Here is a 26,166-nt window from a genome sequence, read left to right as displayed (position 1 = left end):
TACAGTGCAGAGAGCGAGAGAGGGACTTTTAGTCGGCAACAGGAAAGATGTAAAGTGTAACAATTTGTTTGAAATTAAAAAACTTAACAGACCAACTTGAACCATTTGATACTAAAATTATAAAATTAAATCAACTCAATGAATAGTAATACATTCAAATTGATCAGCAACATTAGCTCAGGAGCCCAATATATTATAAACTAACCTACAAACAAAATGACTAAAACAATTTGTGCTGATTTTTTTCAGGGTTAATGGCTACAATGAGTACGTTTTGCAGTGCACAGATTTTTGAAGCAGGGTTTAAAGTATGATACTGATAAAGCATGTTCCCCGGGGTCACATGTGCCACACCCCCCCCTTTAATTTGCTTAAATATGGAATGTACACACTAGTAGATCAAGAGTGTCAACATTTTTCCACTGAGGGCTTTGACTGAAAAATGTATCCAATGTATGTCAATAAATATGGAGTTTGCATGTCCTCCCCGTGACTGCGTGGGTTCCCTCCGGGTACTCCGGCTTCCTCCCACTTCCAAAGACATGCACCTGGGGATAGGTTGATTGGCAACACTAAATTGGCCCTAGTGTGTGTGAATGTGAGTGTGAATGTTGTCTATCTGTGTTGGCCCTGTGATGAGGTGGCGACTTGTCCAGGGTGTACCCCGCCTTCCGCCCGATTGTAGCTGAGATAGGCTCCAGCGCCTCCCGCGACCCCGAAGGGAATAAGCGGTAGAAAATGGATGGATGGAAGATAAGCTGTTTGAACAAAACCGCCACATCTTAGATGTGTATTGTAGGTGACAAAAAGCCAATTAGTGTAATATTTAATACATCTAATTCATAGTGAACTCATTCTATTTTAAAAAGTGTGAGCAGAAAATGATCTGCCACATGTTTTACACCCCTATAGTAGACAGTATTTATACACTGTCAGATGCTCTACTTAGTGTCACGCCAGTTTAACACATTAATAGTACAATGAGCAATATAGTTGTATTTATATTTATTTCATTGCAGAGACCTACTTAAATTATTTATTTCCACCTTCTCCACTTTTGCTCAGGTGGAGATCCGTCCAATGATGTACGTCGCCCTGACATATGATCATCGCCTCATCGATGGAAGAGAGGCAGTCACCTTCCTGCGCAAGATTAAGACCGTGGTAGAGGACCCAAGGGTGCTGCTCCTTGACATGTGATCCCCTCAGCTCCAGAAACAACCGACCAAACTCCCCTCACTCAACCAATGGCGGTACCCACCCACTGAACATTAGCCAAACTATAAAACATGGATTTATTTGATTGTGTTGTTTTCGGGTAAAGAGTTGGGGTTGTGCAATATAAGGTTGGCTGTCATAAAAGGGTTTGGTAATGTTGAAAAAATAAAAAGGTTTTTGAGGTCTAGTCTTTGAGATCAAAATAGTATATTCAATCATTTATGTGCACCATATGTAATTTTCTACAGACAATGTACATCTTACTGTGGGATGGCCACTAGATTCAACTCCTTTGGTTAATTTTGGGTGAGAACAGTAAGATGTATTGAACCCAAGAAACAATGAATATGTCCAAAGCTAAGAACACTTAGAGAATTGTGGTAATGTGGAAAATTGTCATTATGCTATGCTATTTAAGAACATGTTTTAAACAATAAAATCAACATAACTGGAATTTTGTGTCTTGTCTCAGTAAAACAATGCAAAAACATCCAATGGCAAATTTGCACTTTATTTGATGAACATGTTAATGCAACACTGTTTTTACACACTATGAATGGGTACTAACATTTGTGCATATAGTGTTATTTTTCCTTTGTGCCGCTTGGTTTATTTGATTTAGTAAAAAAATCAACAACCCTACCAAAATATGTTTGTGGTCATGTTTGGTTTGCAGGCAATGATCACTTCACTGAATGTGTTAAAAAATTGTGACTATTACATCATTTCATGTATTGCCTGAAGTGCTGTGAAAAGAAAGTCAGTCCAAGGAAGTGCTTCTCAATGATTTTCTGTTACGTGCCCCCTTGGAAGAAGAAAGTCACTCACTGTGACTATAAACAGTCTCATTTGTCTTTCAAATTGTTCTAACCATACCTGTGCATGACATTGCATAACTTATTAACATTACAATAAACACACCAGTCTTTCCTTGTCTCCCACTGTGGTTAAGGTGAAGCCAAGTGCTACATGCACTTCATCATATAGTGGTATTGCCAAAAAGCATGCCCTGCCCCCCCCCCCCCCCGGCACTGCCCCACTATTTTGAGAAGGACTGGTCCAAGGAATGTTTCCATACACGGTGTTGATAGTAAACCAGCATGGACATAAAAGCAGCCATCAAAAAGTAGAATATTCTGATATGCTCTAATAAATAACTTACTAGGTTTATGTTGTTGGTTGGTTGGACTTGATTGGTTTTTTTCATCACTTACTGTGATGTTATTTTCTTTGGGAAGCATACACTTTCAAAGTCACCAAGCTCTCAGGCTGCACCCGACATGTGGACATGAGAGCATGCTGTTCTTCATGGAGGCCTCGAGTGAAGCAGTCAGCAGCTCAGGGCTTTCCAGGAGACGCTACTGAAGAACGGATGACACTTGATGTCGCTCACACCTCCACCTCCACACCCCAGGCGATACCCAGCGTCAAACTGAAGTAACTGAAAGTAGAATCAATGGCACATGTGTGACCAATCCAAACGCACGTGGTGAAAAAAGAGGCCCTGCATGTGTGCCTCACCTCGGTCAGCAGGGATGCAGATGCGGTGCTCAGGTGGTCCGGGATGAGCAGCTGTGTGTGGGAGGTAATTCCTGCTGGGTGAAGCTGCCAAAGGGGCTGATAATAAACAAATCATATGTCTGCTTAAAGGAAAAGGATCACAATCTCATTTTGACAGTTTTTTGAGCTTAGCACCACCATTGTACTTTTAATTGAAATAATAATTCTGAATAATTGCATGAGTGAAATGCATTAAGTCTGTCACATGGTACATTCATTATGATAAGCAACGGGTGTCAAACTCAAGGCCCGGGGGCCAGATCTGGCCCGCCACATCATTTAATGAGGCCGGTGAAAGCCTTGCAATAATATGAGTCAATAAAGTATTTTATCCATTCATTTTCTACCGCTTATCCCTTTCGGGGTCGCGGGAGGTGCTGCATTCGGGCGGAAGGTGGGGTACACCCTGGAGTCACCACCTCATCGCAGGGCCAACACAGATAGACAGACAACATTCACACTCACATTCACACACTAGGGCCAATTTAGTGTTGCCACAACCTATTCCCAGGTGCATGTCTTGGGAGGAACCCGGAGTACCCGGTGACGGGGAGAACATGCAAACTCCAAACAGAAAGATCCCAAGCGCAGGATTGAACCCACGACCTTCGTATTGTGATCTTTTCTTACAAAATGTATTCGTTCTTTCTATTTTGACAGAGTAAAATACATGTACTGCATGCAATTGCATATCTTTTCAACTCCAAAATTATTTAATAATGCTACAAATATAATATATTTCCTAAAAAATGACTAAATGTCTGCTTGACTCATGATTTCAAAGCAAGTTATCCATCAAAGTGTACACTGTAAAAATTACAATAGATTTTAAGGTCAAAAACTGGCAACACAGTTGCCAGAGTCTTATTGTAAAAAAAAAACAACTATAGTACTGTTTACCCATCCATCCATCCATTTTCTACCGTTTGTCCCTTTTGGGGTCGCGGGGGGTGCTGGAGCCTATCCCAGCTGCACATGGACGGTAAGCGGGGTACACCCTGGAGTCGCCACCTCATCACAGGGCCAACACAGATAGACAGACAACATTCACACTCACATTCACACACTAGGGCCAATTTAGTGTTGCCAATCAACCTATCCCCAGGTGCATGTCTTTGGAGGTGGGAGGAAGCCGGAGTACCCGGAGGGAACCCACGCAGTCACGGGGACAAGATGCAAACTCCACACAGAAAGATCCCGAACCCAGGATCGAATCCAGGACCTTCGTATTGTGAGGCACACGTTACCCATTTACAATAATATGCTGTAATGACCACCATACATTTCAGAGTTTTGAATTGTGGCAACTGAGCTGCCGAATGTAAAAGTTCAGTTACACTTTTCTAGTAGATATATTGCTCACATTTAGCTAATTTTAATCACATTTAACTCACTTTTCTCACATTTAGCTCATTGTCATCACATTAATTAAGTTTAAATTAAATGTTCACTCTAAATATCATATCTAAATGTTAAATCTGAATCTAAATGTTAAAGGTAAATCTAAATGTTAGATCTAAACCGTAATCTTCTATTTATCTAAACATAAATCTTAAATCTCAATCTTAAATTAAATCTTAAATCTAAACCTAATTGTTAAATCTAAATCTTAAATATAAATGTTAAATCTAAACCTAAACGTTCAATCTAAACCTAAATCTAAATCTTAAATCTGAATCTAAATGTGAGTGCTAAATGTTAAATCAAACTTAAATGTTACATCGAAATCTTAAATCTAAATCTAAATGTTAGATCTATACCTAAATCTTAAATCTGAATTTAAAAGTGAGCGCTAAATGTTAACTTTTAACCTAAAGCTGAAATCTAAATATAAATGTTAAATCTAAACCTAAATGTTGAATCTAAATCTAAAGTTTAAATCTAAACCTAAATGTTAAAGTGGAACTGCACTCTTTTCGGAATTTTGCCAATTGTTCACAACCATTATTTTTTTTATAATGCATTCTAACTCGTAATAAAATGTAAATAAAAGTCTGCTTACAGCGGAGCCAATGGGAAGTCCTCTATTCCGCCCATGAAACCCAATACATAACCATCCAAAAAGTGCCAACAATACTCCATTTACATTTTGTGACTTGAATATTAACCAAGTATTAGTGATATTGTTATTATAAGCGCTAATGCAGTCAGGCGACGTATGATGTTTACATCACTGAGCGGTATATGCTGTTTCCTCGCTTCTCTGCTCTTTGAATGTTTATTGTACATCATAAATCATGCCTCTTCTCTGGACAGAAGAAAGCTGAGGATGTATTCCAACAAGTTTGTACACTTTGACATCCAATTTAGACCCAGGAATGGTGAGAACGACACGAAAAGACGCTTGGTCGCCCCCCTTCTTTGCGAGGATCATTCAACAGTCATTTCTATATGAACATCCTAGCAGTCGGCATCCTAATGACAGCAGACCTTGTACAGTAAGTGATGTTTTAAAGAAAGAAAAAAAAGCTAACGTTGTGATGCGTTCTTTAAATTAATGTGCCACGTGTACTCAAAATGATCAAAATCTGTAAATATGACATGTTATTATTAATGTGCCTGTTACTACATTACATATATAACAATAGTGTGTATATAAAACCTTAATGGATGTGTTTAGATGTTTTTTTAAAGACCTACTGAAACCCACTACTACCGACCACGCAGTCTGATAGTTTATATATCAGTGATGAAATCTTAACATTGCAACACATGCCAATACGGCCGGGTTAACTTATAAAGTGCAATTTTAAATTTCCCGGGAAACTTCCAGTTGAAAATGTCTAGGTATCATGACGTATGCGCGTGACGTCAATCGTTGAAACGGAAGTATTCGGACGCCATTGAATCCAATACAAAAAGCTCTGTTTTCATCTCAAAATTCCACAGTATTCTGGACATCTGTGTTGGTGAATCTTTTGCAATTTGTTTAATGAACAATGAAGACTGCAAAGAAGAAAGCTGTAGGTGGGATCGGTGTATTAGCGGCTGGCTGCAGCAACACAAACAGGAGGACTTTGAGGTGGATAGCAGACGCGCTATCCGACGCTAGCCGCCGACCGCATCGGTGATCGGGTGAAGTCCTTCGTCGCACCGTCGATCGCTGGAACGCAGGTGAGCACGGGTGTTGATGAGCAGATGAGGGCTGGCTAGCGTAGGTGGATAGCTAATGTTTTTAGCATAGCTCTGTGAGGTCCTGTTGCTAAGTTAGCTTCAATGGCGTTGTTAGCAACAGCATTGTTAACCTTCGCCAGCCTGGAAAGCATTAACCGTGTATTTACAGCTCCATGGTTTAATAGTATTGTTGATTTCAGTCAGGGGCTTATTTCTTTTGTTTCTATATGCAGTTAAGCCCGATGCTATCACGTTAGCTCCGTAGCTAAAGTGCTTCGCCGATGTATTGTCGTGGAGATAAAAGTCACTGTGAATGTCCATTTCGCGTTCTCGACTCTCATTTTCAAGAGGATATAGTATCCGAGGTGGTTTAAAATACAAATCCGTGATCCACAATAGAAAAAGGAGAGAGTGTGGAATCCAATGAGCCAGCTTGTACCTAAGTTACGGTCAGAGCGAAAAAAGATGCGTCCTGCACTGCACTCTAGTTCTTCACTCTTACGTAACCTCATCCACGAATCTTTCATCCTGGCTCAAATTAATGGGGTAATCGTCGCTTTCTCGGTCCGAATGGCTCTCGCTGCTGCTGTAAACAATGGGGAAATGTGAGGAGCCCTTCAACCTGTGACATCACGCTACTTCCGGTAAAGGCTTTTTTTATCAGCGACCAAAAGTTGCGAACTTTATCGTCGATGTTCTCTACTAAATCCTTTCAGCAAAAATATGGCAATATCGCGAAATGATCAAGTATGACACATAGAATGGATCTGTTATCCCCGTTTGAATTAAAAAAAAATCATTTCAGTAGGCCTTTATAAGCAGAATAGAACGGCTAGACTTTTGGTCACGCACCGATCCAAAGCTTTGACCAAATAATGACGAATTTAGAATGCATTAAAAAAATACATCTGCGTCATGTCTGTCATAATGATTGTGAACGATAGGCAAAATTCCCAAAAAAGTGCGGTTCCCTTTTAAATCCAAACACAAATGTTAAATATAATTTTAAATCTTAAATTTATATCTAAATGTGAAAGCTAAATGTTAAATCTAAACCTAAATGTTCAATCTAAATATAAATCTTAAATATAAATATACATATGAGCGCTAAATCTCTTGCCAAGTGTAAAGATGAATATTTATAGAATATCAATATTCCACTAAGCTGAGTGAGGCCTCTTAACCGCAAAGCCACGCCCACTTTTCTGCCTCCCAGTGCACAACTTCTTTCTTACTGCGGAAGAAGGAAACATGACAGATGCTTAATGACAAATAATGCAAATAAAGTTCCATATTTTTTTTAAATATTAGCTCCAAACGTGTGATTGTGCATGGTGTGTTGCATAAAGACAATTAGACACTCAAACAGCGACGTCCCACTGGGGTGAGTTTTTCCTTGCCCGTATGTGGGCTCTGTACCGAGGATGTCGTTGTGGCTTGTGCAGCCCTTTGAGACACTTGTGATTTAGGGCTATATAAATAAACATTGATTGATTGATTGACAGCTGACGCTGCACTTCCACGTTCGACAATGAATGGAATTGCTTCTTACATCGAGGCTTGCAGTCTGCATGAATGCACCTATTTCCTATTTGTGTCTTTCATCATTTCGCTGCGCTGTTACATCATGATTGTGTCACATATGAACATTACATTGCTGTAAACAACGCGATCACTGTCATCAAGGGTGCCGAAAAGGGGGGGTAAAGGAGACGGATTCTAGGAGCCCATGATGGAGGGGGGCCCAGAGAGGCCCCTAATGATGATGAAATTATAATACAGGGGGCCCTGTAAAGATTCTTTTCATGGGGCCCAAAATCCCTAGCGGCGCCCCTGACTGTCATATACAGTAAGTTTGATGCAGCAGCCAGCTGTCATGTGCACTTTGGATCGGTTCTAAAGAATATGTTGTGATCTAAATGGTAAAAACATGATCACAGTGGATGTGGATTAAAGTCACCTTAACATTTTAAAAGGCGCATATCGGCACGCACCGATCCCAACCTTTGACCAAACGATGACATCACACTCACTATGATCATCTTTTTACCATTTAGCTCTCGACATATTCTTTAGAATCGATCTAAAGCGAATCTGTCAGCTGGCCGTTGCAGAAACGTATATAAGAGTGACCGTGTTGTTTACAGCAGTGGTTCTCAAATGGGGGTACGCGTACCCCTGGGGGTACTTGAAGGTATGCCAAGGGGTACGTGAGATTTTTTTTTAATATTCTAAAAATAGCAACAATTCAAAAATCCTTTATAAATATATTTATTGAATAATACTTCAACAAAATATGAATGTAAGTTCATAAACTGAACATCTAATCAAGTAGGCTATTCCATTCATTACAATGCAACAATGCAACAATGCAATATTCAGTGTTGACAGCTAGATTTTTTTGTGAACATGTTCCATAAATATTGATGTTAAAGATTTCTTTTTTTGTGAAGAAATGTTTAGAACGAAGTTCATGAATCCAGATGGATCTCTATTACAATCCCCAAAGAGGGCACTTTAAGTTGATGATTACTTCTATGTGTAGAAATCTTTATTTATAATTAAATCACTTGTTTATTTTTCAACAAGTTTTTAGTTATTTTTATATCTTTTTTTCCCAAATAGTTCAAGAAAGACCACTACAAATGAGCAATATTTTGCATTGTTATACAATTTAATAAATCAGAAACTGATGACATAGTGCTGTATTTTACTTTTTTATCTCTTTTTTTCAACCAAAAATGCTTTGCGCTGATTAGGGGGTACTTGAATTTAAAAAAAATTCACACGGGGTACATCACTGAAAACAGGTTGAGAACCACTGGTTTACAGCAATGTAATGTTCATATGTGACACAATCATGAAGTAACAGCACAGCGAAATGATGAAAGACACAAATAGAAATAGATGTAATCATGCAGACTGCCTCAGTGTAAGAAGCGATTCCATTCATTGTCAAACAGGGAAGTGCAGCGTCAACGTGTTTGAGTGTCTAATTGTCTCAACACACCATGCACACTCACACGTTTGGAGCTAAAAAAAAATGTATATATGCATTTTTATTGGCATTAATTTGTCATTAAGCATCTGTCATGTTTCCTTCTTCCGCGTTAAGAAAGATGTAGGAGTGTTGTGCCCTAGGAGGCGGAGATGTGGGTGTGGCTTTGCGGTTAAGAGGCCTGGGGTTAGTGGAATATTAAGTTAAAGTACCAATGATGGCAATGAGCAGCAGCGGTGGCCGCACCCAGGAATCATTTGGTGATTTAACCCCCAATTCCCACCCTTGATGCTGAGTGCCAAGCAGGGAGGTAATGGGTCCCATTTTTATAGTCTTTGGTATGACTCGGCCAGGGTTTGAACTCACGACCTACCGATCTCAGGGCGGACACTCAAACCACTAGGCCACTAAGTAGGTTGACAAATATTCATCTTTACACCTAATGAGAGTGTGGAGGTTGCCCTCCCGTGGGTCCTCCAGACCACCAAGAATTGCCATGAGAGCCCGGATCAGCGTTACAAGAGAGTTTTTATTTGTGATTTTCCAGCCGCTTGCTTTCCAGAAAGTGTCCGTTCATTGCTGTCGCTCTAGCTCCAACAACGTCTCTCCTCCCGGTTGCTGTTTATACAGAGCGACAGGTGATTAGATAACAAGGCCCAGGTGGACCATCTACGCACCTGTCGCTGACTTCGAGGCCGGTCCTGGCACACCCCGCTTCGCTGCAGGCCACGCCCCCCTCCACAGAGAAATTTAGTGCTCACATTTAGATTTAGATTTAGATTTAAGATTTAGATTTAAATTTCAATTATTGCTCACATTTAGATTTAGTATTTAGGATATAGATTTCAGATTTAGATTTAACATTTAGGTTTAGATTCAACAATTAGATTTAGCTTTAACATTTATCTATAGATTCAACACTTAGTGCTCACATTTAGATTTGGATATAGATTTAAGATTTGGATTTAGAAAATTAAAATGTGATGAAAATGAACTAAATTTGAGAAAAGTGTGACAGAACTTTTACATTCAGCACCCTATAGGGTATAGGCAATTGTATAATAATATCATGAGGCGAATACCTAGACATTTATATTTATAAATTATTCATGATTACAAGTGGCCCTCTGAGGGAAGCCAGAGGCCCTCAGTGAAAAAGAGTTTGACACCCCTGATATAGGCGAACATTTTCACCAAAGATGTCTCAATTTTAGTACAATTAAACACACATCTGTGCTTTTTTTATTAAGTACAGTTGCAAAAGAACCCACCATACAGCCAGATAAAGTTGTATCATATATAGAGTAATAGTCCAATTAAAGTCAATGCGTGTGTGTGTGTGTCCAGAGTGTAAGTGAACACACCACACTGCTACGGTGAGGGTAAGTCTTGCAAGCTAAAAAATAGAAGCTAATATGACACAAACTTAAAAGTATGGAAGCCCATTTCTGCAACTAAAAACAAATACGTCATAATTATGGGATCAAAAAGTCAAAATTACAAGTTATGAAAAGTCGAAAATATGAGATCAAAAGTAATAATTAGGAGATAAAAAGTCACAAGACATTAAAACAACATTGACAACTTGTTGAATTCGATCCTGACGTTGAGCAACTCAAACCTAACGTTGAGACAACATGCTTTTTGACGGCGTTTAATCAATGTTGGGTCCTGACGTTGATTTGACCTTTGAAATTTGGTCATTTTCCAATCAATATTCTACAACAGGGTTACCCAAACTTTTTTCTACCAGGGACCGGTTTAATGCATTATTTTCACGGACCGGCTTTCCACATGTGGCAGATAAAAACAGCAAAATAATGAGCATGAAAAATTAGCCTTTGGCCACAATCTGACACATTAACATTTTATATGTCCATTAATGTGCATTGTCCCATTTGCTAATACAAAGGAGTTGTAATATACATCTATTAAAGTTAAAGTTAAAGTACCACTGATAGTCACACACACACTAGGTGTGGTGAAATTACTCTCTGCATTTGACCTATCACCTTGCTCCACCCCCTGGGAGGTGAGGGGAGCAGTGAGCAGCAGCCATGGCCGCGCTCGGGAATCATTTGGTGATTTAACCCCCAATTCCAACCCTTGATGCTGAGTGCCAAGCAGGGAGGTAATGGGTCCCATTTTTATAGTCTTTGGTATGACTCGGCCGGGGTTTGAACTCAGGATCTACCGATCTCAGGGCGGACACTCTAACCACAATCAAGGCCACTGAGCAGGTTAACAACAAGGTTATTAAAAAGCTTATTGGTGTGTTTAGTGGGTCAGGCGTAAGTTAAGTCGGAGAAAATGCGGTACTTTATTTAGTGTTTCTGTGCGGCCCTGTAGCAAATGCGTCACGGACCGGTGGTTGGGGACCACTGTTCTGCAACACAAAAACAACATTGAAACAACATGCTTTTTGACAACGTTTATTCAATATCAGGTTGTGACATTGATTTGATCATTAAAATTTGGTAATTTCCCAACCAACAACGTGGATCCAATGTTAGACATCAACGTTGTCTCATTTTACAAATACAACTTTTTTGCAATGTTGTTTCGAAGTCAGTTTTAAAAGACGTGTATGTATAATCAACATTCTCACTTCCTGCCAATGAGAAACGACGCAAAAGAGAAAGGCTCCGCTCTTGCTACCGGAGTTTTTTGTTAAATCTGAAGATTTTGACCACTGATTTGCGATCACAGCCACAGGAGAGTACCCTGGCATCTTCAATCTGATTTTGGTCAGTTGAGAGGCACTGATACGCTGAAAGAAGGCGAGTTGGGAGAGCCGTTAGACTCAAGGCGAGTTTACAGCTGTTTTAAAGTGATCCCGACGTCGCAGAGTGATATAAGTTGACAGGCTGACACCTCAAATTGATCTCTGAACGGCGCAAGATACGAAATTGTTGGAAAAAACAAGTTAAAGTGCCGCAAGTCGCTAAAGAAGCAACTGCCGTTAAGACACAAGCAAGAGGCATTGACGTCAGTGACTGCCGCGATGCGAAAAGGTAAAGGAAAGATTGAAATCCAGAAACCTTTGGGGTCAGCTGTTACAGAACACAACTGGGAACAAGATTTGAGGTTGGACACAGGACATGATGGGAATCAAGAAGTGATACTACAAATACTTGAAGAAATGAAAGAAGAAATGAAAGAAATGAAAGAAGAAATGAAAGAAATGAAAGAAATGAAAGAAATGAAAGAAGAAATTAAAGAATTGAAAGAATATCTGAGAAAAGTAACAACAGAACACCAACAAGATGTGAAAAGTCTGCAGGAAAATATAGAAAATCTGCAATCTCAGAACAACAGAAGAAATAATGAAGCCACTGAAATGGGCAAACGAATGAAGACCCTTCAAGAAGACAACAACATGTTGAGGAATATCATAGATGAAATGGATCAGGACAAACGAATGAATGATATCATCGTGACTGGGCACCGAATTAAACCAAGATCCTATGCGAAAGCTGTGAATAATGAAGGTGAACCAGATGAAATGGATATGATCTCAGCAGAACAGCAAGTGGTCAACTTTCTGCAATCAAAGGAAATTGAAATTGACATTAATACCATCGAAACATGCATCCCACTGAACGGAAGAAACAACAACGCCACTCCAGTCGTGCTCGTGAAACTCGTAAACAGAAAATCTAAAATGGCATTGCTGAGACAGGGAAAGAAGCTGAAGGGAACAAATGTGTACATGAATGAGCATCTCACAAAACGCAATGCTGGAATCGCCAAGAAAGCACGCGACTTGAGAAAGCAGGGAAAAATCCAGGGAACTTGGAGCGCCAACTGTAAAATCTACATCAAGCTGAATGGAGGTCCAGAAGCAAGAGTAATTGTTGTCCATGACATCAAGGACCTGGACAATTTTTAAAGTTTACACAGCTACCAAAACAACGATGATAATGGACTCTGACAGAAAACAAGCACCTAAATTCAGCATCGACACTACTATGTTCCAAGGGACGACTAAACAAGAGGACCTAGATTCAGGATTGCATCCACCTACACTTATTGAGATTATTGAAACAACATCAAAGATTGTTGAACAAGAAAATATGGAACTAAAAAAATTCTGCAACAAAGATTACAAAAACCAGGATTTGGAAAATGATATAGATCCAGATACAAATTTTTTCTGCCACATCAGTAATAATAGTTTTTATTATACAGATGATCAATATAATAGCAACATTACATGCGATAACAAATTGTCAATTATTCATTTTAATAGCAGAAGCTTGTATGCAAACTACAACAACATTAAGAACTTTTTGGAACACATCAACGAACCATTCAAAGTGATTGCTGTCACAGAAACATGGATTGATGATAAAAAAAGGAATAGATTTTGATCTGGAGGGATATGAACTAAACTACATCAACAGAACCAACAAAAATGGAGGAGGAGTAGCTGTGTACGTGATGAAGAACCTGAACTACAAAGTGGTAAAAAACATGTCATTTGCTATAGATAATATCTTACAATGTATAACCATTGAAATATTTCAGGAAAAAAGCAAAAACATTTTCATCAGTTGTATATATAGATCACCTAAGTCAAGTATAGAAACATTTGAAGAATGGATCAAGGCTACTTACATGGACAATGGTCAAAGAATAATGTTCTTATGTGGTGACTTTAATATTGACTTATTGAACCCTAACAAGCAAAAGTCTATTGATGACTTCATTGATACAATTTACAGCATCAGTTTATGTCCAAAAATCACAAAGCCAAGTAGAATCACAGCACACTGTGCCACGCTTATTGATACTATTTTTACCAATGAGTTTGACAATAACACTACAAGTGGTCTACTTATAACCGACGTTAGTGATCATCTGCCAGTTTTTACAATATATGATGGACACTACAAGAAGACAAAAGGACATTTCGAAGACTATGCACAGAGAAGAGGATGACTGCTTTCAAAATCGAGCTACAAAAGCAAGATTGGGACAATGTGTACAATGAAAAAGAGGTTGATGAAGCATATGAACATTTCTTAAACAAGTTCATAATACTTTATGACAAACATTGTCCATGGATACAACTTAGTAATAAACAGAAAAAGAATAATCAACCATGGATGACAAAAGGATTAAAAAATGCTTGTAAGAAGAAGAATACACTATATAGAGAATTTATAGCACAAAGAACTATAGAGGCAGAAATTAAGTACAAAAAGTATAAAAACAAGTTAACAGACATACTACGATCATGTAGAAAAGAATATTACAGTGAATTATTGGACAGGAACAAAAATAATATGAGAGCAACATGGGGCATCCTCAATAGCATTATTAAAAATGGCACAAAGAGGGACTACCCTCAATACTTTTTAGACGGAAATAAAAACAATGACAACATAAAGGAAGTAGTTGAAAGCTTCAATAATTATTTTGTAAATATTGGACCAAAATTGGAAGAAAGGATTCCAGACCCAGTTCCAATTGAGGACTATAATGATACCATAGAGCGAAATCCCAACTCCATGTTCCTCAGTAATGTGACACAGGAGGAAATAGTTACAATCGTGAAAAAATGTAAATCTAAGACTTCAACTGATTGTAATGCAATTGATATGGAAACGATAAAAAAGGTTATAGAAGAGATCTCAGGACCATTAATGTATATTAGTAACCTATCATTTCAAACAGGTACATTCCCAAACAAAATGAAAATAGCTAAAGTTGCACCAATTTATAAGACTGGAGATAAACATCAATTTACAAATTATAGACCTGTTTCTTTACTTCCACAATTTTCTAAAATCATTGAAAAACTGTTTAATAACAGATTAGAGAGTTTCATAAATAAAAATAGAATACTCGAAGAGAACCAATATGGATACAGAGCTAATGTTTCAACTTCAATGGCTTTAATTGAAATTACAGAAGAAATTACCAATGCAATAGACAGTAAAAAATGTGCAGCAGCAGTTTTTATGGATCTAACTAAAGCATTTGACACAATTAATCACAATATTTTAATCAAAAAACTAGAACGATATGGCATCAGAGGGTTAGTCTTAAACTGGATAAGAAGTTATCTAACGAACAGGAAACAATACGTGAAGCTAGGCGAACACATGTCTACAACGGTAAATATATCCTGTGGTGTACCTAAGGGATCAATATTAGGACCTAAATTATTCAATCTCTATATAAATGACATTTGTAAAGTTACAAAAGATTTAAAGTTAGTATTATTTGCGGATGATACAACAGCGTTTTGTTCAGGAGAGAACACACAGGAGATAATACAAATAATAACAGAAGAAATTAACAAATTAAAAAGATGGTTTGACAAAAACAGACTATCGTTGAATCTTAGTAAAACTAAAATAATGCTATTTGGTAATAGTAGAAGAGAAAGTCAAACACAAATACAAATAGACGGAATAGAAATTGAAAGAGTAAATGAAACCAAATTTCTAGGTATAATGATTGATGATAAATTGAACTGGAAATCTCATGTAAAAAATATACAACATAAAGCAAATGAATAAAGCTAAACATGTTCTAGACAAAAAAATCACTTCATATTCTATACTGCTCACTAGTGTTACCATATCTGAGCTACTGTGTAGAAATATGGGGAAATAATTACAAAAGTACATTTCATTCATTAACGGTGTTACAAAAAAGATCAGTTAGAATAATACATAATGTTGGATATAGAGAACATACAAATCCTTTATTTATTGAATCAAAGATACTGAAATTCCACAACATAGTGAATTTGCAAACAGCTAAAATTATGCACAAAGCAAACTATAACCTGCTACCCAAGAATATACAACAATTCTTCTCAACAAAAGAGGAGAAATATAATCTTAGAGAAAAATGTAATTTAAAACATTTGTACGCACGTACAACACTTAAGACCTTCAGTATATCAATATGTGGAATTAAATTATGGAATGGATTAAGCAAAGCAATCAAACAATGTACTAATATGATCCACTTCAAGAAACTCTTCAAACTTAAAGTGTTTACAAAGTACAAAGAAGAAGAACCATGACAAACATTCTCAATTTATTTCATCCATCCATTCATTCATTCTTAAAGTAATCTTACTTATCTCATCATATGAAATATGACTTTCTTCACCAATTATTATTATTAAATTCTTACTATTATTTATTTATTTATTTTTATTGTGATTACCTATGGAGTTTATTGTGAATAAATTGAGAACAGGAAGTGAATAAAAAAGTTTCAGCAACTGTTATGTAAAGAAAAGGGGTAGGATTAAATAAGCTCTGCTTCTTCCTACTCCTTTTCGAACATGTTGAAAAGAGAAACTGGAAATTGTGATGTATCATGTTGTATGCTTGCATGTTCGAAATAAACTCAAACTCTAACTCTAACTCTAACATTGTATCAATGTCTTGTGCCTGCTGGGAATTATGAGATTAAAAAATTGAAATTATGAGATAAGAAAGTCGAAATTTTGAGGAAAAAGTCATAATTATGAGATAAAAAAATCGTAATTGTGACAAAAAAAGTCAAAATTATGGGATGAAAAGTCATAATTATGAGATAATAAAATCAAAATTATGAGATAAAAAGTTGAAATTATGAGATGAAAGTCATAATTATAAATTAAAAAGGAAAACTTTTGAGACACAAAGTCCTAATTATGAGATACAAATTCATACTTATGAGGTAAAAAGTTGTAATTGTGACAAAACATTTCGAAACTATGGGGTGAAAAGTCATGATTATGAGATAAGAAAGTCAAATTATAATATAAAAATAATTATGAGATAAGAAAGTTAAAATTATTAGATGAAAAGTCATAATTATGAGGTAAAAAACTACGAGATAAGAAAGTTGACATTATGAGATAAGAAGTCATAATTATGAGATAAGAAAGTCGAAATTACGGGATGAAAAGTCATAATTATGAGATAAGAAAATCAAAATGATGAGATAAAAATCCGAAATTATGAGATGAAAGTCATAATTATCAGTTAAAAAGGCAAAATTATGAGATACAAAGTCATAATTATGAGACAAGAAAGTTAATTTATGAGATGAAAAGTTTAAATTGTGACAAAAAAAGTTTTGGGGTGAAAAGTCATAATTATGAGATAAGAAAGTCATAATCATGAGACAAGAAAGTTAAAATTATGAGATGAAAGGTCATAATTATGAGATAAGAAAGTTAAAATTATGAGACGAAAAGTCATAATTATGAGGTAAAAAGGTATAATTATGAGAAAAGAAAGTTGACATCATGAGATAAAAAGTCATAATTATGAGATAAGAAATAAATAAATGATGACATATTTTACAGAACAGCCACAGTGGCAGCTCTTTGGAATGAGGTCCTGTTTAGACATGGATTGTGAGTACGTTGATAATTATGACTTTGGTTCTAATATTTGGCGTCACAACTTTGATCAACATAATTATATTCTGTAAACATATCTTCTAAGATTTTCAGAGATATTTGATTACTTTTAAGCATATTGATACGGTATGAACGTAATAGTTTAACGCATTAGCTGTGTCTTAATCAGTTTGGGTGAACAATTAATGCATCTGATGTGAATATGAACATTCAAACATTTGAATAATCCACTAGAAAGAAGAAGGACGGCTGTATAGCACATTAGATTAGGTTTAGGTGTTTGTCATTTGTTGTGACTTTTCACCTATGTCCACTTACCATTCCTGTGAGGAGTTCAAACAGCAAAGCTCCAAGACTCCACCAATCACAAGCTTCTGTGACTCTCAGTACGCCACCGATCTCTGTTGACAAACCAAACATCATGTTTTATTTCTATCATTCTCTTCCATTTCATATTTGGGCAATTCCACCAAATCTGTTCTATTTGCTTGTTGTAACGTACATATTTGTCCTCTTTCAACTAACTCTGATAATACAAATATTGATCTACCCAAACTGTGTGTTGCTCCCATTTCTGGCAACTTTCTATCATTTTTGTAGAAGACTCCTCAGCCGAAGACGATACAATTAAGTAACAGGACTGAAAGAAACAGGAGTGAGTTTTTTTTAGCATAGAATGAGTAAATACATGAAATATAACCACATGATATGTATGCTAATGGCATGTTGGCACTAAGCATTTTACAGTGAACAAAAACAGTATTTAAAAAAAATAATAATAATAATAACAAAAATCATTTACATAACAGGACTGTGCTGGAGCCTATCAGCTGCATTCGGGCGGAGGGCGGGGTACACCTCATCACAGTAGAGATAAATAGATAGATAGATATATAGATAGATAGATAGATAGATAGATAGATAGATAGATAGATAGATAGATAGATAGATAGATAGATAGATAGATAGATAGATAGATAGATAGATAGATAGATAGATAGATAGATAGACAGACGGATAGATAGATAGATAGATAGATAGATAGATAGATAGATAGATAGATAGATAGATAGATAGATAGATAGATAGATAGATAGATAGATAGATAGATAGATAGATAGATAGATAGATAGATAGATAGATAGATAGATAGATAGATAGATAGATAGATAGATAGATAGATAGATAGATATATAGATAGATAGATAGATAGATAGATAGATAGATAGATAGATAGATAGATAGATAGATAGATAGATAGATTGTACTTTATTGATTCCTCCAGGAGAGTTCCCTCATGAAAATTAAAAACAGTAATCCCTGTAGGTATAGTTGAAATATAATTGAATATACAGAAAAATAATTAACATAATTTTTTTGCATTCCCAAGGCCTGCAGAGGATCTGATAAATATGTAGTGTCCAAACCTTTGAAAAACACTGAACAATCAAAGGACACAGACCATATTGATATTTTTCATTTTCAAAATATAGATTTTTTAAAAATTAAAAAAACACATCCTGCATATCAGCTTTTTGTTATTAGAGACAACATTTATTTTTCTCATTACACTACGCTTGTTTGCTCTTAAATGACCAATTTATGTTTTTTTTTTTTTATTTTTTTTTTATAGTGATACAATTTTTTGAGTGTGCCACAAGCTGTTAACACATTATCTGCTAGACTGAGTGGTAAAGGACAGGATTAAAGTGTGAATCTTAACTGAATTGTGTTTTGGTTTTTTTTGTAATAGATACTATACTAATTGGGATAAAGGGTAACAATTATTGTATGTAAAAAAATCTAACTAGCTCGAAGATTTAAATTATAATATTTCAAAGTCTCATTTCAGGAAGCAGGGATAGACAACAGTGTTTTCAATTAATCTTTTATATTGAATTCATAAAATATTCAATCAATTCAATGTTCAGGACACTTTGCTTAACAAAAATATATTTTACCGTTATTCATTTCAATGATCATGTATTCATTTATCATTAATTTTATTTATTTATTTTTATTATTAATATGAGCCTACTATCATTATTACCATCATTAGTACAATTATTAATGCTATTGTTAATATTAATCAGATCGATGTGCAGGACACTTTGCATAACAAAAATATTGTTATTTTTCTTATTAAATTAAATTATTACTATTAAAATTATTATTATTATTATTAGTACTAGTAGTAGTCATAATAGTAGTAGTTTTATCAGCACTATTTCTATTACTGTTATTGTAATTATTATTATCATAACTATTACTATTTCTTTAAATATATTTTATTTCGCAAATGGCACAGGTTTAGTAGAACTCGCCCTTTTCCATAGCGTGTAAAACCACAAATTGCCACTAGAGGGCAGCATACACAAGGTTGTTACCTGGGGCGCAGTACATCTGCTCCATGGCGTTGGAGTTGATCTCTGACTGAACTTCACTCCACTGCCCAAAAAAAGTCAAACACACCTTCCCTGTAGAATATACATGCAGATAACATATACAATAATATCAATAGAAATACGTTAGTTATTGATTAATAGATCAAACCTATGACATGACACTGACCATTGCTGGTGAGCAGCACGTTTCTGGGGCTGAGGTCCCGACATACGATGCCCTGCTGATGAAGACTCTCCAGGGCCAGCAGAATCTGAGCCCCCCACACGCGCACCTCCGATTCAGGGAGCCCCCAGCAGGCGCAGTGAGTCGACTTATCTGAGGATTTGATCCGAGGGAGGTGGCACCATCCGTCCACCTCAATGATTTGGTCGTCTCCTTGTTCCTCAGTGCTGACTGGTGCCTGCTCTGTCCTCTTTTGGGCACCAAGGAGGCGAGGGGAGTACCAGCTGGAAAAGGACCCCTCTGACGGCGCAGGGACCACCTGTCCTGGACTGATCATCTCACAGGCTTCCTCTATACCTTCTCTCACGTCACCTGGCCCTGTTTCTCCTCTGGGCTTCATCTCTGTATGTTTCCTAGCAGAGAAAGGCCAGGAGCTTCCTGAGGTGGTCCGTGGCTCCCTGTGGTCTGAGAACACTGCTTGGTCTGTGCTACTCAAGACCACCACTCCATTTGTATCCTCCAAGGTAGGACTGCTGCTGGCTGGCTTTGCATCCAAGTATGTCACCTGGTCAGCTGCTTGGTAATAGGCGGTGGTATCCCACGATGCCATTCCGTGGATTTGCGTTTGGCAATGAAGGGGGAGATGCAAAATGGCGGGAGAGGAGCTCAACATGTGACTTGTACTGTTTGGAGGTTCAGTTTTTCTAAACGAGGTTTTGTTGTCTGTGACTGCATATTGGCTCGCTTGCTCGCCTCCCCGTGCTGGATCAGCAGCTTTCCAAGCCACTTCAAAATCCGAGCTGCATTCTAATAGTCCGACTCCAGCTTTACTATCCTGCAGTTCTGACATGGTGTCCAGAGCTTGGCTGATGCGAGCACAGGACAGAGGAAGAGCGAGCTTGTCCTGAGTTTGAGAAGAGTGCAAACACAAAGTCGGAGCTGGCGGATGAATGCTGGCGCTGACCTGTGCTCTTGCCGGACCAGAGAGCAGAGTCCCACGCTCCAGCTTGGTGTAAAATGACGCTGCAGAGCGTGAGTTCTGTAGGCAGCCCGTCTCCTCGATGTAAGAGTGCGTGCCGCAGCTCTCCAGACGCCGCTGAGTCTCATCCCAGGTCCTTGGCTCGTCCACGTCCGGGCTCTCGTCGCTCAGCTTCTGAGGAGCACTTTCCACACTGACGGTGCACTGGTAGTCTGTGCAGATTGCAGGTGAAGTGTAGCTGCTTTTCATCTTGATGTTATTCTGACCGGGAGAGATGCATTCTGGGTGTTCCTTTGCTCTCTCCTTCCTTAGCGTGTGCAGTTTAGAGAAGAGCCTTCCACCTTAGACAAAAGAAACAGAACAGGAAGTCTGCAAAACTATAAATGCTTTTACGTACACCTGAAATTGTTTCTGACCTTTGACATGTCCCAGATGGAGGTAAACAGCATCCTCACTGACGTAATACCTGAGCAGCTTTACCATGTAGGGAACTCCTTGAGGGATGATGGTCGGCTGCTCTCTGCTCTCCCAGCTGGACTTCATCAGACTCTGCAAAAAACACACCATATTCTCCAGTAAGAAAGCATGATCTACTGTTATTGTTTTTCCTAAGCCGACTAGTCTTTGCACAAAGTCGTTCAGGGATTTTGCCGTGATGCAACATCACAGAAAACCTGTCTGGCCTTTACTTGCAGCTTGTTTGTGGGCCCTCCTGCCTTCACATCACTCAGTAAAGAGCAGGGGTTTTTAAAGGCCTACTGAAACCCACTACTACCGACCACACAGTCTGATCATTTATATATCAATGATGAAATCATAACAATGCAACACATGCCAATACGGCCGGGTTAACTTATAAAGTGCAATTTTAAATTTCCCGCTAAACTTCCGGTTGAAAACGTCTATGTATTATGACGTATGCGCGTGACGTCAATAGTTAAACGGAAGTATTCGGACACCATTGAATCCAATACAAAAAAGCTCCGTTTTCATCTCAAAATTCCACAGTATTCTGGACATCTGTGTTGGTGAATCTTTTGCAATTTGTTTATTGAACAATGAAGACTGCAAAGAAGAAAGTTGTAGGTGGGATTGGTGTATTAGCAGCTGGCTGTAGCAACACAACCAGGAGGACTTTGACTTGGATAGCAGACGCGCTATCCGACGCTAGCCGCCGACGGCACGGATGATCGGGTGAAGTCCTTCGTCCTTCTGTCGATCGCTGGAACGCAGGTGAGCACGGGTGTTGATGAGCAGATGAGGGCTGGCTGGCGTAGGTGGAGCGCTAATGTTTTTATCATAGCTCTGTGAGGTCCCGTTGCTAAGTTAGCTTCAATGGCGTCGTTAGCAACAGCATTGTTAACCTTCGCCAGGCTGGAAAGCATTAACCGTGTATTTACAGGTCCATGGTTTAATAGTATTGTTGATTTTCTGTTCATCCTTCTAGTCAGGGGTCTATTTATTTTGTTTCTATCTGCATTTAAGCACGATGCTATTACGTTAGCTCCGTAGCTAAAGAGTTTCGCCGATGTATTGTCGTGGAGATAAAAGTCAATGTGAATGTCCATTTCGCGTTCTCGACTCTCATTTTCAAGAGGATATAGTATCCGAGGTGGTTTAAAATACAAATCCCTGATCCACAATAGAAAAAGGAGAAAGTGTGGAATCCAATAAGCCAGCTTGTACCTAAGTTACGGTCAGAGCGAAAAAAGATGCGTCCTGCACTGCACTCTAGTCCTTCACTCTCACGTTCGTCATCCACAAATCTTTCATCCTGGCTCAAATTAATGGGGTAATCGTCGCTTTCTCGGTCCGAATCGCTCTGGCTGAATTGTAAACAATGGGGAAATGTGAGGAGCCCTTCAGCCTGTGACGTCACGCTACTTTCGGTACAGGCAAGGCTTTTTTTTATCAGCGACCAAAAGTTGTGAACTTTATCGTCGATGTTCTCTACTAAATCCTTTCAGCAAAAATATGGCAATATCGCGAAATGATCAAGTATGACACATAGAATGGATCTGCTATCCCCGTTTAAATAAGAAAATCTCTTTTCAGTAGGCCTTTAAAGTCAACACTGTGGGTCTAACTCCAAGAAGGTAAGAGACAAGATAGGTAAGAAGTAGGTAGGAAGTAGGTAAGAAAAGATAAGTGATTAAGAGAAGGTAAGCAGAAGGTAAAAAGTAGGTAAGAAGTAAGTAGGAGAAGGTAAGTAGTAGGTAAACCGTAACAGAAGGTAAGAAGTAAGTAAAACAAGGTGAGAAGTAGGTGAGACGTAAGTAAAAGATGGTAAGGAGTAGGTAAGAAGTATGTAAGAGAAGGTAAGTAGTAGGCATGAGAAGGTAAGAAGTGAGTAAGAGTAGGTGTAGTAAGTGGTAGGTGAGAAACAAGTAAAAGAACGTATGCAGTAGGTAAGAAGTAAGTAAGAACAGGTAAGAATAAGGTAGGAGAAGGTAAGTTGTGGGCAAGAGAAGGTAAGAAGTGAGTAAGACAAGGTAAGTGGTAGGTGAGAAACAAGTAAAAGAAGGTAAGCAGTCAGTAAGAAGTAAGTAGGAAAAGGAAATAACTAAGTAGGAGAAAGAAAGTTGTAGGTAAGAAGTAAGTAAGAGAAGGTAAGCAGTAAGTAACAGAAGGTAAGCAGTAGGTAAGAGATGGTAATAAGGAAGTAAGAGAAGTTAAGTAGATGGACTGCAGATGAAAATTAGCTATTTAGCTATAATCTGGTACAGAACAAATCTGTCTTTGAGCTTAATGTTTCTGTGCATTGTCCCTTCAAATAAAGACTAAACTAAAAAAAAATAGTATTAGTATAGGTGAGAAGTAAGAGAAGAAAAAGAGTAGGTATGAAGTAAAGAAGAGAAGGGAAGAAGTAAGTAAGACAAGGTAAGGGGTACGCAAGAAGTATGAAAGAAATAAGTAAGCTGTGGGTAAGAAGTAGGAGAAGGTAAAAAGTAGGTATGAAGTAAGTAAGAGGAGGTAAAAAGTAAGTAAGACAAGGTAAGGAGTAGATAAGAAGTAAGTAGGAGATGGTGAGGAGTAGGTAAGAAGTATGTGAGAGAAGGTAAGTAGTAGGCAAGAAAAGGTAATAAGTGAGTAAGAGAAGGTAAGTAGTAGGCAAGAAAAGGTAAGGAGTGAGTAATATAAGGTAAGTAGTAGGCAAGAAAAAGTAACAAGTGAGTAAGATAAGGTAAGTAGTAGGCAAGAAAAGGTAAGAAGTGAGTATGTTAAGGTAAGTAGTAGGTGAGAAATTAGTAAGAGAAGTTAAGCAGTGGTTAAGAAGTAGGTAAGAAGTAGGTAAGAGATGGTAAGAAATGTGTAAGAGAAGGTAATGAGTAGGTAAGAAGTGTGTAAAAAAGGTAAGGAGTAGGTAAGAAGTATGTAAGAGATGGTAAGCAGTGTGTAAAAGAAGGTAAGGAGTAGGGGACAGAAGGTAGGCAGTAGGTAAGAAAGAAGTAAGAAAAGGTCAACAGTAGTCACACACATGCACATGTAAACACAAACAATATGTATGTATTATTATTATTAGCTGTACAGTTGCAAGAGGAACCATTTTTTAAATATGTTAAACATATACAATTGTAAGTAATATTTGATAAATGTATGCTTTTTTTAACACATTAACTTTGAACATTTAAATGTTTTAATATTTTTTTCTGTAAGAAGAATGACTTTGTAGTCTACGTAGGGAAATGTACTGTAATGTAAAGTAGCTCAGTAGTTAACACTTGTGTCTTTGTCGCTATCTGGTGGGCTTATGGTGTAACTACACTCATCAGAGGTGTTTTCCGTCTACACAAGGCCCGCCCATCTTGCGTCTCCTGAGTTGCTTTCCCTTTAAACAACATAAGCTGATTGGTTTCATATTAGACTTTGACAGGAAACATCTTTCCTAAAAATGTTCCATGTTCTGAAATCTGATTCTTTGGTCATATGAATCTAAAGTCAATTTGTATGTGAATGATGGAAGGGGGCAGCACAGTGGCACAGGGGTTAGTGCATGTGCCTTACAATAAGAAGGTCCTGGATTTGATCTCTCTGTGTGGAGTTTGCATGTTCTCCCCGTGACTGCGTGGGTTCCCTCCGGGTACTCTGGCTTCCTCCCACCTCCAAAGACATGCACCTGGGGATAGGTTGATTGGCAACACTAAATTGGCCCTAGTGTGTGAATGTGAGTGTGAATGTTGTCTGTCTGTCTGTGTTGGTCCTGCATTGAGGTGGCGACTTGTCCAGGGTGTGCACCACCTTCCGCCTGAATGCAGCTGCAATAGGCTCTCGCAGCCCCCGCGACCCCGAGAGGGACAAGAAAATGATGGATGATGATGGAAGGGAAAAATGAATGGCTCATGATCCAAACAAACATACCACATCATGTGTGAAATATGGTGGACGCACTGTTATGTCACATATTAAACTGCTAAAAAGTAGCAGTGATGAATAAATACCACATTTTTCTAACTATTGAAATAAATAAACACTCACCTTTACAACAAATGTCTCTTTATTCACCATACTTTGGACCACTAGGACCTATGCAACAAAACAAAGATTTATATTCATTATTGTAATAAGACATGTGAAACCACTGATTATTCACATACCTTATCACTGACTCCCACCACCTTACACATCTCCAGATCTTCTACAGGAGAACTCAAATGTCTTACTGGGCGGAATCTCAGACTGCTGTAGCCCTGGTCAAAAAATATAGATAATTGATCACAATAAAGACAACAAATCACAATGCAAAACACAACTACAGTATTTGAAGTATGCTTGATAATGCAACACTGGTTAGACATTGTAGGTCTTCAACTACCTTTTTCTTTTTAACTTAAAACCAGTTTTGTCATTTAAAGGCTATTTGATTCTATTTATTTTTTTACAGTATGTTGTTAAAAACAACCGAATGCTCCTGTGATATAAAGGATCTTCAAAGAGAGAAGAAAAGTTGTTGTTGTATTTCCTTGAAAACAAGAAGATCTGAGTAGTGTTTTTGCAGCGTGTCCTTAAAAAAAATACAGTGTGTTCTTCTCATAAAGACCATAGGATTACATTTTACTCTCTTTTTTATTCAGAGTAGATTATTAAAAACAGCAGAATGCTTCAATCACATGGAGGATACTACACCAGCATTTTTGCTGTATGTTTTTTTTTATAACTGATCATATAGAACAGAAGTTCTAAACCCCCCCCCCGTCCCTCTCATGTCCCTGCTTTCAGGACACAAATCAGTCCCTGATTGGCAATCAGAATGCTTCTTATTCCAGTCCTGTCCACTGCAGGAAGCTGGGTCATGTGTTTTTTTTTTTGCTCTGTTGATTTGTACTCGACTTGCTGCATAGCTTG

General features: G+C 37.8%; 2 protein-coding genes across 4 annotated transcripts in view; one reads left to right on the top strand and one right to left on the bottom strand.

Annotated features, from left to right (window-relative positions):
- dlst (dihydrolipoamide S-succinyltransferase) overlaps positions 1-1,672 on the top strand; it is a 45,242-nt gene extending 43,570 nt beyond the window's left edge. The window contains exon 15 of the mRNA XM_062042028.1: positions 1,066-1,672. Within this exon, the coding sequence (XP_061898012.1) occupies positions 1,066-1,200 (135 nt within the window). The 3' untranslated portion in view covers positions 1,201-1,672. The remainder of the gene's footprint in view (positions 1-1,065) is intronic.
- Positions 1,673-1,690: 18 nt separating this feature from the next.
- The window catches only part of rps6kl1 (ribosomal protein S6 kinase-like 1), a 35,678-nt gene continuing 11,202 nt past the window's right edge, over positions 1,691-26,166 (bottom strand). For all 3 annotated transcript variants that reach the window (XM_062042022.1, XM_062042023.1, XM_062042024.1), the window contains 8 exons: positions 25,419-25,511; positions 25,300-25,347; positions 21,240-21,372; positions 19,848-21,164; positions 19,664-19,753; positions 17,595-17,677; positions 2,740-2,835; positions 1,691-2,659 (listed from right to left, as the gene is read on the bottom strand). In XM_062042022.1, the coding sequence (XP_061898006.1) occupies positions 2,549-2,659; positions 2,740-2,835; positions 17,595-17,677; positions 19,664-19,753; positions 19,848-21,164; positions 21,240-21,372; positions 25,300-25,347; positions 25,419-25,511 (1,971 nt within the window). In that variant the 3' untranslated portion in view covers positions 1,691-2,548. The remainder of the gene's footprint in view (positions 2,660-2,739; positions 2,836-17,594; positions 17,678-19,663; positions 19,754-19,847; positions 21,165-21,239; positions 21,373-25,299; positions 25,348-25,418; positions 25,512-26,166) is intronic.

Source organism: Entelurus aequoreus, linkage group LG03, assembly GCF_033978785.1.
Source record: "Entelurus aequoreus isolate RoL-2023_Sb linkage group LG03, RoL_Eaeq_v1.1, whole genome shotgun sequence".
Lineage (NCBI taxonomy): Eukaryota > Metazoa > Chordata > Actinopteri > Syngnathiformes > Syngnathidae > Entelurus > Entelurus aequoreus.
The sequence above is the reverse complement of the archived record's forward strand: the minus strand, read 5'-3'. Positions and strand labels throughout refer to the sequence as shown.